Source organism: Taeniopygia guttata, chromosome 18, assembly GCF_048771995.1.
Source record: "Taeniopygia guttata chromosome 18, bTaeGut7.mat, whole genome shotgun sequence".
Taxonomy (NCBI): Eukaryota; Metazoa; Chordata; class Aves; order Passeriformes; family Estrildidae; genus Taeniopygia; species Taeniopygia guttata.
The window spans coordinates 5,087,735-5,105,524 of NC_133043.1; the positions used below are offsets into that span (position 1 = coordinate 5,087,735).

A 17,790-nucleotide genomic window follows, 5' to 3' on the forward strand; every position below is an offset into this window, starting at 1 on the left:
CTGGCACCCAGGGGAGGTGCTCTCTCCTGGGTATCACTCCTGTCACCCAGGGGAGATGTTCTCTCCTGGGTATCACTCCTGGCACCCAGGGGAGATGTTCTCTTCTGGGTGTCACTCCTGGCACCCAGGGGAGATGTTCTCTCCTGGGTATCACTCCTGTCACCCAGGGGAGATGTTCTCTCCTGGGTATCACTCCTGGCACCCAGGGGAGATGCTCTCTCCTGGGTATCTCTCCTGATTCCCAGCTCGAGGCCGTGCCCCTGCAGCAGCTGCAGCTTTGTCAGTCCATGCAGGGCACTCCTGGGTGTGCCAAGCTCAGGTTCCTGCAGGAGCACCAGCTGACTTTGGACCAGCCTGGGAAGGGAAAAAAAAAGTGAGGATTTGAAGTGGGAGAGAAGGAAAGGTTGCAGGCAGATTGGGAGAAGTCTACTGAAGTGTGTGGGGAAACTTGGCTCTGCTTTCATCAAGAGGCAATAACGTGAGCCTGTGCCTTGGTACTTATTCAAACTATGAAGCTCAGTCTTTGTAAGTGTTTACTGAGCAGGCTGAGTGTGCTGCAGGCCTCAGAGGAGGTTTCTGTCCACTTGCTGACACTGGAGTGTCAAGGCTGTGTTCGTGGCTCTGCCACACGTGTTGGCAGGTTGTGACTCTGGTGACACTGGGACATCATCCAGCACGAGTGATTTTCTCTGGAGGTTTGGAGTTAAACATGTTCTTGGCTTTACCACTGGGCAGCCTTGGACAAACCCAGTGCTTTTTCAATTTCTACAGAAGCAAAATTGCCAAGGGGTTTTTGGAGAAGGGAATTGTGCAGGGTTTGCACCCAGTATTTCTAAATATACTGTTGACAACTTGGAATGCCTCAGGCTGAGAGACACTTCTGGAAGCCTCTTGTCCAGACACCTTTCAAAATGTGTCTCCCTTCAAAGTGAGACTTCATTGCCCAATCCCCACAAAAGCTGAGTTTTGAAAATCCTGAGGGATGGAGATGATGCAACTTCTCAGGGAGTCTGTGAAGGCACAGCAAAGAAAGGGGAAGGCTGGGATGTGAACAAAAAGAACAGGGAGTGTCCTGAATAAAAGTCTTGGATCGTGCCCTTCATTCAGTGCAGCACCACAGTGGGCACTGGGTTTGCCATGTGTCCATGAAAAATGCAGACTGTTTGTCACCAGACTAATTTTGAAAATATAAATGAGTCTCCCTTGCTGTGCACCAATTAATTTTTGTTTATATATTGGGAACAAAGCATGTCTAACCCTCACAGGTGCCACTGGAAAGGTAGGAAGGGTCAGAATGGGGGTTATAGAAGCAGCCCTAATTTGCTCTGTTTGCATATTCATTAGACAGCTGCAGAGGGCTGGTGGTGTTCCACAGTCTGTGCAACCTGTGCATTTCCCTGTGCACAAGAACATGCTAAATAGGCTTGTTAAATTAATCCATGGCTTGCAGTCTGTCTGTACCAATCCTGTTACAGATAATTATCAGTGACATGTTTATTTCTGAGCCTCTTTGAATGCCTCATTGATGATTTTTTTAAACAAACAATTTGTATGCTAAGCCTAGGGTTAACTTTGATTTGCCTGACCTAGTGCTGTGAAATCAGAGCAAAGCAGAGGAGCCCCAGTGTGACACCTCAGGGCAGCACCGATGTCACAGGGGCTCAGCTGGGATGGAGGGGAGATGTTCAGCCTCTGTGAGGAGCTCTGCCATGCCCTGCACAGCCTGGCATGGTTGGCATCCTCAAATCCTTCTTTCCTTAGAGCTGACAAAGCCCTGCACAGCCCTGAGCACATGGTCCTTGCGAATGGAGTCAGTAACAGAGGGGCTGCAGGTTCAGCCTGGATGGTCAGGATCCCTGGATTTTGAGTATGGGAATTTCTGGCCCCAGTGCCTCATTTCCTGGGTAATCCCAAGATGGAGCTTCAGCCTGGATAGTCAGGAGTCTTGGCCCCAGTGCCTCATTTCCTGGGTAATTCCAAGATGAGTTTCAGCCTGGAGTTTTAGGATCCCTGGATTTTGAGTATGGGAATTTCTGACCCCAGTGCCTCATTTCCTGGGTCATCCCCAGATGTTGTCTTGGGCACCAAGTGTGGGGACAAGGCAGAAAGGTGCCAGAGGAGCTGCAGCAATGGTGGGGTTTGGCAGAGCCAGGTGAGGCTAAAGCTCCCCTGGGTTTCCCAAGTGGGCTTTAACTGCCCTCATTTAAAGACAGAGAAGTTAAATCTGTGTCTGATGGTGCTCAGTTCTGTTTCTAGTAGGACAAGAATGGACACCCAAGAGTGCAATTCATCTTTCCTAAATATAAACAAATGAGACTCCTCTGAATTCCAAGGTGTTCCTGTCCTGCCCATGATTTCAGGAGGGGTGGTTCTTTTCTTTGCAAGTGGAGTGCAGCTTTGAAAATCCACATTATTTACCTGAGCAAGCCAAACCTCTGCCAGCTGCCTTACAGACCTCCGTCCAAATTCTGCACTAATAAAATAAGGAGTTACAGACAGAGAGGGAGTACATTTGGCTTGCTATAAAAATCTCTGGTTGTCTGTGTTTCTCCACAATATTTTGCCTCAGGCTCTCAGATATGAAGCTTAAGATTATTAAACTCACAGACAGAGCCAAGGAAGAGAGAATGGAATTGAAAATTTCTGCTGAAGCTGTGCAGATTTGAATTTTGAAGGGTTTTTATTTTACTTTATTACCTTCACCTTCCCTTTGTCCTTCTTGCTGGCAAAATGTCCAGTGCAAGGTTGTGCTGCTGCTCGTGGTGGTGCTTGAAAGAAAGAAGCAAAGGTCTTGTCTCAAATGTGGGTTTGCATTTCTGAAATATTTGTAGTAGAGTGCAAAACCAGCCCCCTGACTCCTGGGTGTCGCTGCCCTGGGGCTGTTGCAGCCCCTCTGTGGGTGTTAAGGACAGAGATCACCTCCTCCATCCCAACCACCCCACAGTGCCCAGGCTGGCCACAGAGGGACTGGTGCTGGGGCTAATTTTGGGGTTAATTTGGAAGTGCCCAAATAATGCAACTCCTGTCCTTCCCTGGCTGCTCAAGGGCCATCTGTCATCCTGGGTTTAATGAGTCCTTGCATAAACACAGGGTGCAGCCCGTGTTTGGCACATGCCGCTGACTTCTGTTCTGAAATGAATTTGGGCAGTTTCTGTGAAGCTTTCTGTGCAGCGAGTGTGTGGTTAAACGTGCTGACAGTGCTAATGTGGGATGTGACATGCAGCTGGAATGCCTGCTTGCTAACTTATCATTTGTTTGTTTGCAATGAACAGCCCGAATCACCCAAACCCGTGAAACACCAGGCAAGTGGTTTTTTTTAATGCTTTTCAAGTTATGTAGGAGAACTGATGTATATTCCTCAATTTGTGCTGATAATGTGGGGAACCTTGAAGGAACACAAAGCTAATAGAGAATTTTGGGAGTATTTAACTGGCTTTGGGAGAGGGAAGAGTGAGCAGCTCATGAGTTTCTCAGCATTGCAAAGCATTTTAACCACTTTTGAGCCCTGAAATGAAAGGTTTGCCCTCTCTCCAGCCACCCTTCTCCAAAATACTTTGTGTATATTGGGTAATGTGCTGCTGAGAGAGTGCAGAACACTTTTTAAATATTAAACAAAGCACTAAATAAAAGATTTGATTAATGGAAGCTACAAAATTCTTTTGGTTAAGTGTTTTGTCTGAATATTTTTATAGCTTTGCAAATCACCAGCGAGGACTTTGATCTCAAGTGTGAAAGGCCTGGCATAACCAAAAGCCTTCTGAAATCAAGAATTCCCCCAGACTCTGTAGGACAGGTGGTGTGAGCAGAGAGGGATCCTGAGCTGGTGTTTGCTGCTGGGAGCTCCAGCTGCTCCCGGTGCTCAGGCTGCTGGAGCTGCTGGGCAGATCCCAGTGCCCATCCCAGCCCTGCTCTGCCTGATCCCCCTTTTCTGGCTGGGAGAAGGAGCTGCAGTGCTCCAGGAGCCTGCAGGAGGCTGAGGTGGAAGCTGAGGGCAGGGATAAACAATTGCTGCCACAAGAGAAGTGCCCCACTCTGCCCCGAGCTGGTGAGCAGTGCCTTTGTGCTGGGCACAGCTTTTCAACAAAGCTCCCCAGGCTGGGAGCAGCCAGGGACACTGAGGCAGCTCCCCTGGCTTAGTCCAGCTGGGTGAATTCCCCCCTGACACTGGTGAGTGCAGTGTAACTGCAGTGCAGAGGGAAATGGTAAAGGAACCTTCCAGTGGCTCTGTTGGGAGCAAAAAGCAATCCCTGGGAGCTGTGGTGCCTCTGGGAGTGCGTGGTGCTTGTTAGACCTCTGCCACCCAGCTGTGTGTCTGAGCCCCTGCTCCCATTCCCAGAAGCTGCAGGCATTCCTCTGTTCCATCCCTCCTTGCACAGTTCGAAGGGTTTTACTAAAATATTTGTCAAGTCCAAAAATAGACGGAGTGGTGTTTGGTTTAACCCTCCTTTTGCTGTGAGCTGCCGTGCCAGGGTTGACATAAAATGTGTGTTGGTGAACATTTTAACTGTGGCCGTGGCAAAAGCTAATCCCGAGCTGTTGACACTGCACAAGGCATGGAATCATTAACATCTGTGTCTCAATGTCACTTGGAGCTCCAGAGTGGATCCCTGTTGGATGTGAGTAGCATGGAGCCTCCCCCAAAGCCTCCCGCTGGGCTGCTGGCTGTTCTGGAGCTGAGACCATCCCCTGGCCTTGCCTTCGTGGTGCCTGCATGAGCTGTTGCATGACCTCACTTCTCCCGCAGTTCCCACTCTGCTTTTTCCAAGTTCTGGGGAGATGCCTGTGCAGGAGCTGTGCCCGGAGGCCAGGCTGAACTCTGCAGTTCCGTGTCTGCAGAGCACTCAGCTCTTCACACGGAGGGTTGCTTTTGGCTGGAAGCAGCCCCTGGAGAGAGGGAAACTCCCAAATCAGGAGCCTTTTTCTGCAGTGAGGGCTGTGCTTTCCTTGGTGACAGCTGTGACCAGTCTGTGTGTGCAGCACCTCGTTCCCATGGCTGTCACCCACAGCTGAGCACCCGCTGCTCCCTGCAGCTCCTCAGGGCTGGGGGCAAAAGGAGCTGCTGAGCCCTTCCAGCCAGGGGACTGGGGTAAATGTGCTTATCCCCCCTCTCTGCTGCTTGGCTCGAGGTTTGTTCCAGCCCAGTTAATTCCAGCATGCCTGGCCCAGCACTGCTGCTGGGACACAGCCGTGCCACGGAGCACTCGCTGTGCACTCAGGGCATTTCTTGCCCAAAATGTTCCAGAGCTGGAGATGCCAGCTGTGCCACCTGTCCTACCCTAGCTGGGCACGCTGGGGTTTATCCCAGCAGCAGGGATCAGGGAATGCTGCCCTGGCTGGGAGAGGGGAGGGGAGGTGGGAGCATTCCCAGGCTCTGAGGCCTTTACCTGGGACATTTGGAGAATGTCAGCTGCAGACAGCACAGAGTGCCTATGCCAGGCATCCAGTTTCTCTCCAATTGCAGCTTTTTGTCAGTTTAGAAGTGCCTTGAAGCTGTCACCTTGGCAGCCCTGCCGTGGCACTGCTGCGTCTGCCCTGGACCAAGACTCAGATTTATTCCTTCTGCATTTATTCCTTCTTGACTTACCCCAGAATTTAGGGAATGTGTAGTCCCAAAGGGAGCACATGTTGAAGTAAGCAACTTCTGAGCAGATAACTTGAGGTCATGTAAAAGAAGGAGCAGCCATTTATTTCCAGGAGAGCTTGAAATATATTTCAATATACAAATAAAACTCTTTTAGGTGTTAAGTAGTGAATTTTAAAAATTCCTGTCTAAGAATTGACCCCATGTGGAAGCCTTAAGAGACTTAATGCTTCCTGTTCTTTGATGCTTGGTCTGGGGCCTTTATTCACCAAGACTATAAATAATTGGAAAAAGCAGGTTCATGAACACAAACGTCAGATTGGAGACTACATTCCAGACAGCTTCACTTAATTTTTTTTCCCCAAACCATCCTTCAGAGCAAGAAGAAAATATATTTTCCTGTGTACATTTGTGCCTCCTGGGCTCTTGGAAGCAGCACAGACTTTTTTTGTTACCAGACCTCCTCATGGACCAAACTTGTAAAAGCTGTTGTGCAATTTCCTTGAGATAAGTACTTCAAACTCTAAACTCATTGGCCAGAGCTGACAGAAACATTTAACAAATGCATTAAGCACCCTGAGCAATGCTGGCTGGGTTGAGCAATTTGAAAACAGTGTTTGTAATTGGTGTTGCTGGGTTGTGCTGTGCTGGTGTGGCCAGGTCAGAGGTGATGCAATGAGGAGAGTTTCAGTCTGGCTGGCTGAAGGGAAGTTTCACTCACCTGAAAGTAAGTTGGAAAATATTGTTCTGAGAGAACTGTACTGTCAGCACAAAGTTTAAATCCAAAACCTTAAATCAGTTCAATTGGTTTCTTCCCGTAAGCACTCAAAGGTCTGTGCCTGATTTCATTAGCCCTAAATGTGATTTATTTTTTTTTCCCCATATTCAGTGATTTTCAACATCCATCGAGTCCTATCTGGTCCCTGCTCTGTTTGTGTGTGTCTCTGTGTGTGTTTTGATAAATAAACCCTGCCCAGAAAAACACCACCCAAAATGCAGCCACGTTCACCGTGGATGGAGGAAACTCTGCAGGTTTGGGAGTGCGAGGAAGGATGAGGATCCCTTCTGGAGGTGGTGGCACTGCCACAGCAGGGGAGGCAGAGTGCCTGACGCTGCAGGTGCTGTTTGATAAATGTGGTGTTTTTCTGTCTGTGTGCTTTGCAGGGGGAGCTGGAGAGGCAGCTTCTGCAGGCCAACCCCATCCTGGAATCCTTCGGCAATGCCAAGACGGTCAAGAACGACAACTCCTCCCGCTTTGTGAGTGCCCCTGTCCCTGCAGAGCTGCTCAGAATATTTCTTTGTTCCCTTCCTCCATGAACCCAGCTTCCCTTACCATGCCTTCTGCATTTCTGGGCTCACTGAAGACACCTCCTCACTGGTTCTTGGCAAAACAGGGTTTTATCCTAACTCCAGCCATCCCTGAGCAGTTCATAATCTAACAAATGTAGCTGTGCTGGGGAGCTGAGCTGGGGCTAGAGTGCACAAATGCTGCTGGCTTGCTGTCAGATGGGAGGACTGGCATCCCCAGGAGGCTGCAGCCTTCCTGGGCATAGCTGTGACTTCAGCCAGTGATTGGACTGGGGAGAACATCCAAATTTCTGCAACTGGCAATGCCTGCAGCCTTCCTGGGCTTAGCTGTGATTTTCTCCAGTGATTGGATTGGGGAGAACATCCAAATTTCTGCAACTGGCAATGCCTGCAGCCTTCCTGGGCTTAGCTGTGATTTTCTCCAGTGATTGGATTGGGGAGAACATACTGAATGTCTGCAAAAACTTGCGTATAAAGCCCCATGTAAATGTTGTGATTTGCTGCAGGGAAGTCAAAAAGCCACTGTGTGACTTAGCCCAGGTGTCAGGCACTGCTGTAGCTGCTCCTTGTTTTTGTTGGGTCCCTGCCTGCTGTTCACAGTGTTTTGGTGGCTGATAACCACTTCTGATGGCTTCCATTGTTTTAAAAATTGTGATGGAGCTCAGGGTGAATAAATAGCTTTTTACCACTTCTTAGAACTTCCTTTCCTTTGAAGGGAAAAAAAAAAGCCATCTCTTATTTCAGGGGGAAGATGTTTTTAGTACAACTTCAAAAGTGTGCAGGAGGTATTAAATCTTTTTGCTTGCGAGAACAGCACTAAAATTTACAGAACAAATGAAAGATTTCTTGTCTGTCTTTGACATTTCAACAGTTGCTTGGATTTATAATGCATGAACTCAACTCCATGATAAGAACTCTGGAAAAGTGTATGACTAAATCCATCAGCCCTTCAGCTGAGAAGGGAGAGCACAGTTTTGTGGAAATTCAGCTTTTTTCATTTTACAGCCCTGTTATTTAGAATATTTCCTGATGCTTATAGAAGCTGGGTACAGGATTTATAACATCAACAGGTTTCACTGCACAATGGCTCTACTTTGTTACCTGTCTTGGATCCATCAGAGACTGTACTAATTTAATGAGAATACTTCTTTCCCTAAAAGACATTAGCATCTGGTTTGTGTTATTTTGGGCTCTGCATTGCCATCATGAACATAATCACTCTGATGGCTCCAGCTCTGTTTTCATAAAGGAGCAAGTATAGTTCATTCCAGATGGTCTCATCTCATGCAGAAAAAAAATCATCTTTAACAGCCATTTTAAAACCTGACTTGAAAAATCCCTGTCCTCCCACAAAGTGAGAGGTGCTGGTGCTCAGCCATGCAGGTTTGACAGCTTTCCCTGCTCCTGGTAACTCAAAGAAGCCCAGTGGCAATGGATTTTATTTCCTCCCCCTTTTTTCTTCTACCAAAGGCAGTTCTCTGGTGTTCCAGGGGATAAATCTCTGGTTTGTACTGGACAGGAGAGCGGGCTTCATGGATTGGAGAGAACATCCTGAATTTCTGCAAAAATTTCTGGATTTCTGTGGCAGCACTGAATGCTTTGGCTTTCCTAAAGCCCTGGGCTCAGTACTGTGATGGTGGCAACAGAATTCAGCCCTTGGCTGAGCTGGAGAGAGGCCAGGGAGGCCTTTTGGAAAAGGAAGGAGAAATCCCCTGGGCCAGGCAGCACCTGAGAGTCAGGAGCTGAGCCACTTCAGGCACCAGAAAATGCTGCAGGAATGTGCACACCTGGGATGTCAGCATTGCTGCCCACCTCAGCCAGAGTGTTTGTCCAGGGAAATCTGAGCACCACGTTCAGAGGAGTTTGGATTCCCAATAAATCTGCACTGGCAGTTCCCCAATCTTTGGAGTGTGTTGTGTGTCCATTGCAATGATGGCTGAGCCCCTGGAAGGGGAAAGGTTTCCTCTGAGCTTGGGAAATCCTTGATCCATGAATGCATTTGGATTGTTTTTGGTGTGGACAGCATTGTCTTAATTTAAAAAAAAAAAAAATAATGATGAAAACCTCTTATTTTCTTTGCAGGGCAAATTCATCAGGATCAACTTCGATGTCACAGGTTACATCGTTGGGGCCAACATTGAGACCTGTATCCTTTTTCCTGCCACATCCTGGCAAAATGCAGCTTCCCTGCTTTGTTTTGCTTTTAACCCTAGAATTCACTGGAATGCAGTGAAAGGTTGCCACACTTGGACATTCCTTTGCCAGCATCCATCTCTCCCTTTGTTTCAAAACAACTGATCAAATATCACGGATTCAGCAGCTTCCGTTTGCTCAGAAATCCTAAACTCCCAAATTCCACTCTCTGAAACATGCAGGGTTTTCAGACTGGCCTCAAACCCAGGGTGTGTTAGAAAGGGAAACCATGTAAAATGTGCTTGCTCTGGGAACATTTCTGAGAATCCCCCTGAAAATGCCTTCCTGAGGAGCAGCTGAGCCTCTGTGTCGTGCCAGGAGCAGCCCCTGCCTGGAGAGGGATGCTCCTGATCCAGGCCAGAGCTCAGCTCTTCTGGGTACCATGGAGGTCCAGTAACACTAGGCCTTCTATTATACTTCATTAATTATAATTAATACCAAAGTGAATTCAATTTTAGCTCTAAGAGTTGTTCTTATTTATGAGCATAAAGCCAAGTGAAAATACTGGCACTGAAAGCCCTTCCCTGAAGTTGTTTTCTCTGTGCTAAAAATGTATTGTGTAATTTTGAGTTTTCTGGGAGAATAGCAGTGGAGTGGTCATAAAAGGATGAAGTTGAGAATCTTGGTAAACAACATTAAGTGAACACTGATCATAAACAATGCTGTAGTTAAGTTTCCATTTGGTTCCTGTGTTTTGAAACTGCTTGATTTGAACATTAAATGTTTGGAATTGTCGGAAAATGTGATTTCCCAATAAGGCTGGGAAAGATCTATAGTTATTCAAAATATGCTGCAATGATAAGTGTTTTTTTTTTCATTCACCATAGCACAGGAATGAAGGCAGCCTTTGAAAAAGTCCAGATGAGTTGTTTTGCCCAGAGCTTTGTGAAAACAGGAGGATTTAACTCTTGGAGAATTTCTTCTTCATCACAGGATCTCATCCTTGCCACTGTCATTTCAGATCCCTGTCCTACATTTGCTTTACAATATGGGGTATCAAGAAGTACAAAAATTAAATAAGATTACAGCTCATGACAGCTAATCAGTCACTACCTGCTGCAGAAATTGAATCTGGGAGCTGTTTAAAGGCAGTGTGGATTGTTGTGGAGAAATGCAAGGCTTGGAAGGAGTGACAAATGCACATTGGATAATAAAGGACTCCTGAGTTCAGCAGCTGCCGCTTTTTTGGGATTACAAGTTCAGCTCTGACCTCAATAGAAGTGATGGAGAAGGATGGGAGCTCCCCATGACCAAAAGTGCAGCTGATCCATGGCAGACAGTGGTGGCTGCAGGGATGCAGGGGATGCAGGGGATGCAGGGAGAACAGCCAAGGGATGGAAGTGTAGAAATGCCAAGAGTTTGTGAGATGAACAGTCTCAGCTGGACATCTCTTACCTAGTCACTAAAAGTTCATGTTGGACCTAGTCCAGTCACAGAATCCCAGGCTGGTTTGGGGTGGAAGGGACCTCAGTGCCACCCCTGCCAGAGCAGGGACACCTCACACTGCCCCAGGTGCTCCCAGCCCTGCCCAGCCTGTCCTTGGCACTGCCAGGGATCCAGGGGCAGCCACAGCTGCTCTGGCATTGCTCCTAAAACTCCCTTTGGTCTCAGGCTGATTCCACAGCCTGCTTTGGAGCTCTGTGTGTGTTTTGAAGCAAGGATTGCAGGTGGCCCTTGACTGCAGGTGATGCCAGACTTGCTGGAGAAGTCCCGAGCCGTCCGTCAGGCCAAGGACGAGCGGACGTTCCACATCTTCTACCAGCTGCTGGCTGGAGCAGGAGAGCACCTCAAGTGTAAGCTGGGATGGCCATTTGGAACCTGTTGGGTGCTGCATTGGTTATTTCAGGGCTGCAGGGTGGGTTTGAGTTGTTCTTTGGCCATGAATGGTGAGTTTTAAAAGGAGAGGCCGGGTAGCTTTGCCCTGAAATCACTGCTGTGTTTTATCCAAGTGCTGGGCAGCCACTCTGGCATTCCATGCCCATGCCAAAGCCCAGTTTGGGCAGGCTCTGGCTGGGAATCCCTGGATTGGAGCTGCAGAGTGCTGGGGTGGTTATTTAAACTCTCTGTGGGGCTTCTTTCCCCTCCTTGGGAATTCCTGGTAGGTTGTGATAAGTGAAGCTCATAAAGATACAGACTCCAGGGAACTGGTGCACTCCTCCTGTAGGAGATAAACTGGTGCTCGGCGTCCTTGATGGGATTATCAATCCCCACCTGCATTTCTGCCTGGGTCTGTTACCTTTCAGTACAGATTTCCTTTTGGGATATGCCAGATGAGGATTTGAGATGGTGCTGGACCTGGGTAATGTTCTGTGTGCTGTTTAATGCCTTGGGGAGATCATGGAGGCTGCTGCAGGGAGAGAGTCTGAGTCTGGCCTCGGCTTGGGAGGTGCACTGGTATTTTTAGGGTTTCAGAAGCTGCTGTCCTGGCTTGTAGCCATTTCTGAGGAACTGATTTCCTAAAGCAGAGCTGGGGAATTGAGTGAGAACAGAGCACAGGTGGGTGTGAACAGCATTTCTGAGCTTATTTTTCTGTCTCTTCCCCTTCCCCCCAACACAGCTGACCTACTGCTTGAAGGATTTAACAATTACAGATTTTTATCTAATGGCTACATCCCCATCCCTGGGCAACAAGACAAGGACAACTTCCAGGAAACAATGGAAGCCATGCATATCATGGGCTTTTCACATGATGAGATCTTGTGTAAGTTATGGAACCTCTGGAATTTTCAGTGTCCTTTTCCCTTTTATACACACGCACACACACACAGCTAATTGAATGTCACCAAATTTAATGTTGCTTCAGTGTCTTTGACAGCCTGAAGAAAATGTTTGCTTAACTCCAGCTGGAGTTGAATTCAAGCCATTTGCCCAAAAAGCACAGTACAAACGGTATTTCCTCCCTGAACTTCTCCTTGGAATCTGGAAGGGAAGTGACACAAGAAACAGGAGAATTTGTTCAGCTGTGCCATGAAACTGATGCACATGTCTCTTGTTATCACAGCAATGCTGAAAGTGGTGTCCTCAGTGCTGCAGTTTGGAAACATTTCCTTTAAGAAGGAGAGGAACACGGATCAGGCCTCCATGCCAGAGAACACTGGTGAGTTCCCATGTCTGGGGCTGTCCTTGGCCTTGTGCTGAGTTCCTGCCCTTTGGCCAGCGCACTTCTTGCCAAGCTCAGAGCAGTGCTGAGCATCCTTGGGAGTGCCCTGGGCCAAAATGAGGCCAGGCCTGGGCTGATGGCACCAGCAGGCAATTCCTAAACCTCTCTCCTTCCACCTCCTGCTGCAGACAAATGCAAGTGTCCATCAGGGGAATTGATGCTGTTTGCATTGCTGCTAAGCTTTGAACAAGTATTTTGGTTGTAATCTTGTTTATTGCTCTCTCCAAAGATTTAAGCCCTAGGAAGAAGTTCATGCTTAAATCAGTTTGTTTTCTTTGGTTGCTGAGAGCAGTTTTGTTGCCAATGATAAGAGCCCTGGAGCCAAGCACAACTTCCATGGTGCAGTGGCTGAAGACAGGAATGCTGCATTGAGAGCAGCCTGTTTTCTGGAGTGTCCTGGCAGCGGGGCTGACACTGAATTTATCAGTGCCTGCAATGCAATCAGCATTTTGAAAGATATATCTCTTCCCCCACCCAAAAAAAAAAAAAAAAATAAAGGAAGCTGCTGAGAGGCACATTTGAGGTTTTTATTGAAGGATGCAGTGCCAGCCTTTGAAATGTTCTCACGAAGGACAGTGGGAAGCAACATTCGCAGGAGCTGCTGCACATGGACAGCTCAGGTTCTTCTCTGCTCTCATTCTGCAGGGGTCCCAAATTCCTCAGCCCCTGGGTCACTTGCAATGCCCAAATTTGTCCTTTCTGGGGGCAGTGGCTGCTGCCCAGCTGGGGGTTAAAGGTCGGTAGTTACTGACCTGGCTTTTGGCCTATTCTGTGTTGCAGTGAGATGGGTGAAGGGTCAGTTTTTTGGGGCTTTTCCTGCTGGTTTAGAGAGCCCACCTGGGTCATTGTCCATGTGGAAAGATAGAGATGCTTCTTGGCTGTCCTGACTTTAGTTGCATTACCATTGGTTTTTAGACATCAATTCTGAATTACAACACTGGCTATAAATGTATTGATACTCTTGGATATTTATAGTGCTGGATACAAAATTCTGACTTCTAAAACCAAAAGGATGAAAAGCTCAGGTCACAATTAAAGCATATTTTTGTCCTCTTGTATTTAAGGATTTATTGCATCTTATGAAGAAATTGAGTGTAACTGATCTCTCTTTTCTTGTCACATCTCACTGTGAGGGGTTTCCCTGCATCCTCTGGAGAAATCAGTGTGTCCTGGCAGGGAGTCCCCTTGCTCAGAGGCTGAGCTGGGTGTGAACAGGCAGGTGCTGGCTCTGTGCATGGAAGGAGTTTGTGTGGGCACTGGAGATGGGAACCCATTCAAAGAACATGGCAAGAAAATTCTCCCCTGGAGATGGGAAATGTAGATAAGCAAATCCTGGGTTCGGGTACAGATAGCAGAGCAGCCACAGAGCCTTTGTGGCCTAGGAGGATGGAGGAGCTGTGCTTGGAGAATCATTTCATGCTCACCAGATTGGGAAGGGCCCTTTCAGCTGAGAGGGCAGAAGTTCAAAGCAATCCCACAAAGTTCATGTTCACCTCTGATAGGAGCTCCTCGGTATCTTGGCTTTATAATTAATTCAGAATTTTCTCTTCAAACCCCAGCAGCAATAAAACATGTCTCAGGACAGGCAGGGTTTTCTCAGTCACACCTTTAGATGGTCCTTTCTCATCACAAACAAACAAGGAGGTGCCCCTGCCTGTGCAGGGGGTAGAACAGGGTGATATTTAAGGTTCCTTCCTCCACAACCATCCTGTGATCTGCAGATGAAGGATGCTTATTTTAAAGTGCAGGAGGAGCCCAGCTGAGGTAGGGTGGCCCAGCCCTGCTCTGGGATGTGACAGTTTGCACTTGGAATTGGGATCATTTTCAGAAGTGCTGGCTGCAGCCTCCTGCAGTGGCTCAGCAATGCCATGGTGAGGATCACACCTGCTGGGCTTCACTGGTGTCACTCTCACCTGAAGCACAGTTTGTTACTGACTGGAAAGGCTGGGACAATCAATTCCATGTCCCTGGTTTGTGTAAGGAGCTGAGTGTGATATTTGGGGTACTCTGGGACCCTCCTTCCTTGCACTGCAGTATCCTTTACAGTATCCCGTGGCACCTTAATATTTTCAAGTTCCTGTTTTATTTGTTTGTTTGTTTTAAAGATCCCGAGAGCACTTCCTACTTGGCCCCTGAGGTTGTGGGTTTTATCTGATGCATATTTGTATGCTCAGAGCCCAGAAATGCTCCTGTTTGTAGCTCTGGTGAGGAAGTGCTCAGTTTGTGACACTCCCCTGATTTCACTGCTCGTGTGTCAGGTCATGAACCCTTCTAGTGAACATATGGCCAGACAGAGAATCTCAACATTAAAGAGCAATAATAGTTTTTTTAATAGTAAAGAAAGAAATAATGCAGCAGAAAATCTGATGTATTAGTACGAACATCTGTTTTGAAAAAACAGCTTTTTATTTTCATTTTGACAGTACAAGGAACTATCAGATGATAAAGTTACTGGGTGGTGTGGAGAGCTTCCTGCTAAAGGGCAACACTTCCCTGCACCTAAAAATACCTTTGGTGTCACTGTCATTTTTAGAAGTGTGCAATCACAGCCACCCAAGCTCCTGGGCCTCGTGTCCAGGGGAAGGGATGATGCAGCAGGAGTGGGTAATGCACTATTTAAATAATGAATGACACCAGAGGGGTGCTGCTGCTGAAGTGCACTGCTGCCTGTGGTGGTGTTCTGTGTAAAATACGTGGAACCCCACCCTGGTTTGGGTTGAAGATTATCCCATTGCAGCCCCCTGCATGGCAGGGACACCTCCCCTGTCCCAGGCTGCTCCAAGGGGTCCAGCCTGGCCTGGGCACTGCCAGGGCTGGGGAGTCCTCAGCTCCTGGACAAGGTGGCACATCCCTGCTTTGTGCTGGCACAGCTGCCTGCCCTGAGCCAGATTTTCAGGCACCTTTGGGATGATGGATTTGGTGTGTGATGTCCCCACAGTGTCCTTTTTTCCTGGGGATGAGAAAGGGATGTGTTCCCTTTTAAAGCAGCTAAATGAGCCCTTGTACCTGAGCTGTTAATGAGCTGCCACCTGGTGAATTCCAGCGTGTCCTGCTCCCCGGGGACATCCAGCTGTGTCCCTCTGGAGAGCTCTGCCAGCCTTGGGAACACTGCCTCCGGGGCTGGGCCCTGTCCTGGGCGCTGGTGCAGCTCTTGAGATGCCACAGGAGCTGCTCCCAGGTGTCGGGGCAGGTCTGAGTGCTCCCTTCCTGTGTCCCTGTGTCCCTGTGTCCCTGTGTCTCTCTGTCCCCGTGTCCCTGTGTCCCTGTGTCTCTCTGTCCCCGTGTCCCCCTGTGTGTCCCTCTGTAGTGGCACAGAAGCTCTGCCACCTGCTGGGAATGAACGTCATGGAGTTCACCCGCGCCATCCTCACCCCCCGCATCAAGGTGGGCAGGGACTACGTGCAGAAGGCCCAGACCAAAGAGCAGGTGAGCTTTAAAAGGTGCTTTTTAAACACTGAGGGAAGCTGCCTCACCCTCATTAGCTCCTAACACAGAAAATTGGCTTTGAGTGTTTGCTGCTCTGTTAAAGCTTTACTGTCTTTATGAAATGTTCTTATATGGTAAAAGTCATTTGTAGAATGGAAGAAACCGTTCCCTTTCCTTGTCTTTCTCCTGGTTTCATCCTTTCATGTTGTGACATTATCAAATACTTGGAGACCTTTTGTTTTTGTGGAACAGTTTAGAAAGAAATTTTTCTTAACATTGATCAAACTCCAAACTGTTCCTACTGCTTGTTTTCATTCCTCGCTGGTATTAACTCCATCCAGCTTCTTCCTTTACCGAGTTATTTGTGTTAACATCCACGTCCGTGTCCCTTTGATGGCTTTTCCAGGGGAAATAAATGTTCCTGTTTGGGTTTTCAGGCGGACTTTGCAGTGGAAGCTTTGGCAAAGGCCACCTACGAGCGCCTGTTCCGCTGGCTCGTGCACCGCATCAACAAAGCCCTGGACAGGACCAAGCGCCAGGGAGCCTCTTTCATTGGCATCCTGGACATTGCTGGCTTTGAAATCTTCGAGGTACGTGGGGATAGCCCTGCTCAGGTGTTCCTTTGCCCTCTTCTGTGGGCTCAGGACACGCTGCAGAGGCACTGAAGGCAGCCAGGTTACACGAGGGGTTGGTTTGGGGTGTACAAAGACTTTGGCAGCCCAAAATTACAGTGCCAAAAAGTCATAATTTAATCTTGAATACTTCTTTTATGTGTGATAGTTGTTCCTAGTATAATTTATGTCATGGAGATTTGTAGGATTGCTTTCCAGTTTTCCTTACGTTATATTCGAACTTCGCAAAGTTTTGGAGAATTTCCTTATAAAGTCAAATTTCTGACTCCCAGATCTGTGGTGTCTTGTCACTGAGTCATTCTTGAACACTGATGTTATTCTCGTAGCTGAACTCCTTTGAGCAGCTCTGCATTAACTACACCAACGAGAAGCTGCAGCAGTTGTTCAACCACACCATGTTTATCCTGGAGCAAGAGGAGTATCAGCGAGAGGGGATCGAGTGGAACTTCATTGATTTTGGCCTGGATCTGCAGCCTTGCATTGACTTAATTGAAAGACCTGTAAGTTTGCACATGAATAATGCTCTGAGGAGGAGAGCTTGGAGTGCTGACTGGCTTTTGCTGCCTGCAAATGAGACATTTCTTGTGGAGCTATCATTAAAAGGGAAATAACTGGAATGCTGAGGTTCAAATCTAAAACACCGTGTATTGTTAATAAAAGGATTTGTCCAGAGGGGATTTTGCCCTTATGTCAGTGTAAAACACTGAGCTCAAGATATGAAGCTGCTATTTTTATATCTTTTTCCCTGGTGCTAATGAAGTCATTAATCCTGTCAGTGTCATTAAACTGTGCCATTGTGGTGCAGGAGCTTTGGGACTCAGGTAGAAAGTTTTTCCAAGACTTGTGGTAGACTTCCTTCATTGGAAGGAAGCAGAATAGCAAAATTCCTGAAGCTTCGAGTAGAGGAGAGTTTCCCCTCAGAAAATTGCCTTGCAAATAGGAAAACAGGATCTTTAAAGTGTTTTAGTCACTGTGGTTTTTAACATCCTCCTCTGGCTGCTCGATTTATGGGAGCTGAAGAGCAGGAGGAGCAAATGGGGAGAACAGAGACTCCTGAAATTTTGTTCTTTCCATCTCATAACCTTTTAAATGAAACCTGGGCCTCTGCAGTACTCCTCCCTACCTGTCTGTGTGCATGCCGGGGTGCAGGTGAGCTCCCAGTGCTGCTGTGCATCCTGACCAGCAGAGGAGCTGCATTCCTGCTTTCCTGTGGGAAAAGGGAAATCTTGTTTCAGTTATCAAAGGTCTGCACTTTGTGTGTGGAACTGAGAAAGTTCTGCCTCCTTGGAAGGTAAAATCTCCTCCAGAAAGCCTCAGGGGACAAGTGTGGCTGCCCTCAGTGTGCACATATTTAGGTGAATATCCTAAAACACCTGAAGTTATTTATTAATTTAAAAGCAAACCTCAGTACCCTCACAGTTGTTCTGTAAGTGAGATGCCAGGTACATTGAAACATCTCTCACCAAATCGGTGAACTTTGCATTCCCTCA

The 17,790-nt window shown here is 47.7% G+C and overlaps 1 protein-coding gene across 4 annotated transcripts in view; it reads left to right on the forward strand.

The window, feature by feature from the left end:
* MYH10 (myosin heavy chain 10) overlaps positions 1-17,790 on the forward strand; it is an 81,928-nt gene that overhangs the window by 37,375 nt on the left and 26,763 nt on the right. For 3 of the 4 annotated variants that reach the window (XM_030287582.4, XM_072937128.1, XM_072937130.1), the window contains exons 6-14: positions 3,273-3,302; positions 6,746-6,838; positions 8,972-9,035; positions 10,777-10,875; positions 11,640-11,783; positions 12,084-12,179; positions 15,550-15,668; positions 16,106-16,258; positions 16,627-16,800. In XM_030287582.4, the coding sequence (XP_030143442.4) occupies positions 3,273-3,302; positions 6,746-6,838; positions 8,972-9,035; positions 10,777-10,875; positions 11,640-11,783; positions 12,084-12,179; positions 15,550-15,668; positions 16,106-16,258; positions 16,627-16,800 (972 nt within the window). The remainder of the gene's footprint in view (positions 1-3,272; positions 3,303-6,745; positions 6,839-8,971; positions 9,036-10,776; positions 10,876-11,639; positions 11,784-12,083; positions 12,180-15,549; positions 15,669-16,105; positions 16,259-16,626; positions 16,801-17,790) is intronic. The other variant, XM_072937129.1, reaches the window with a different exon arrangement.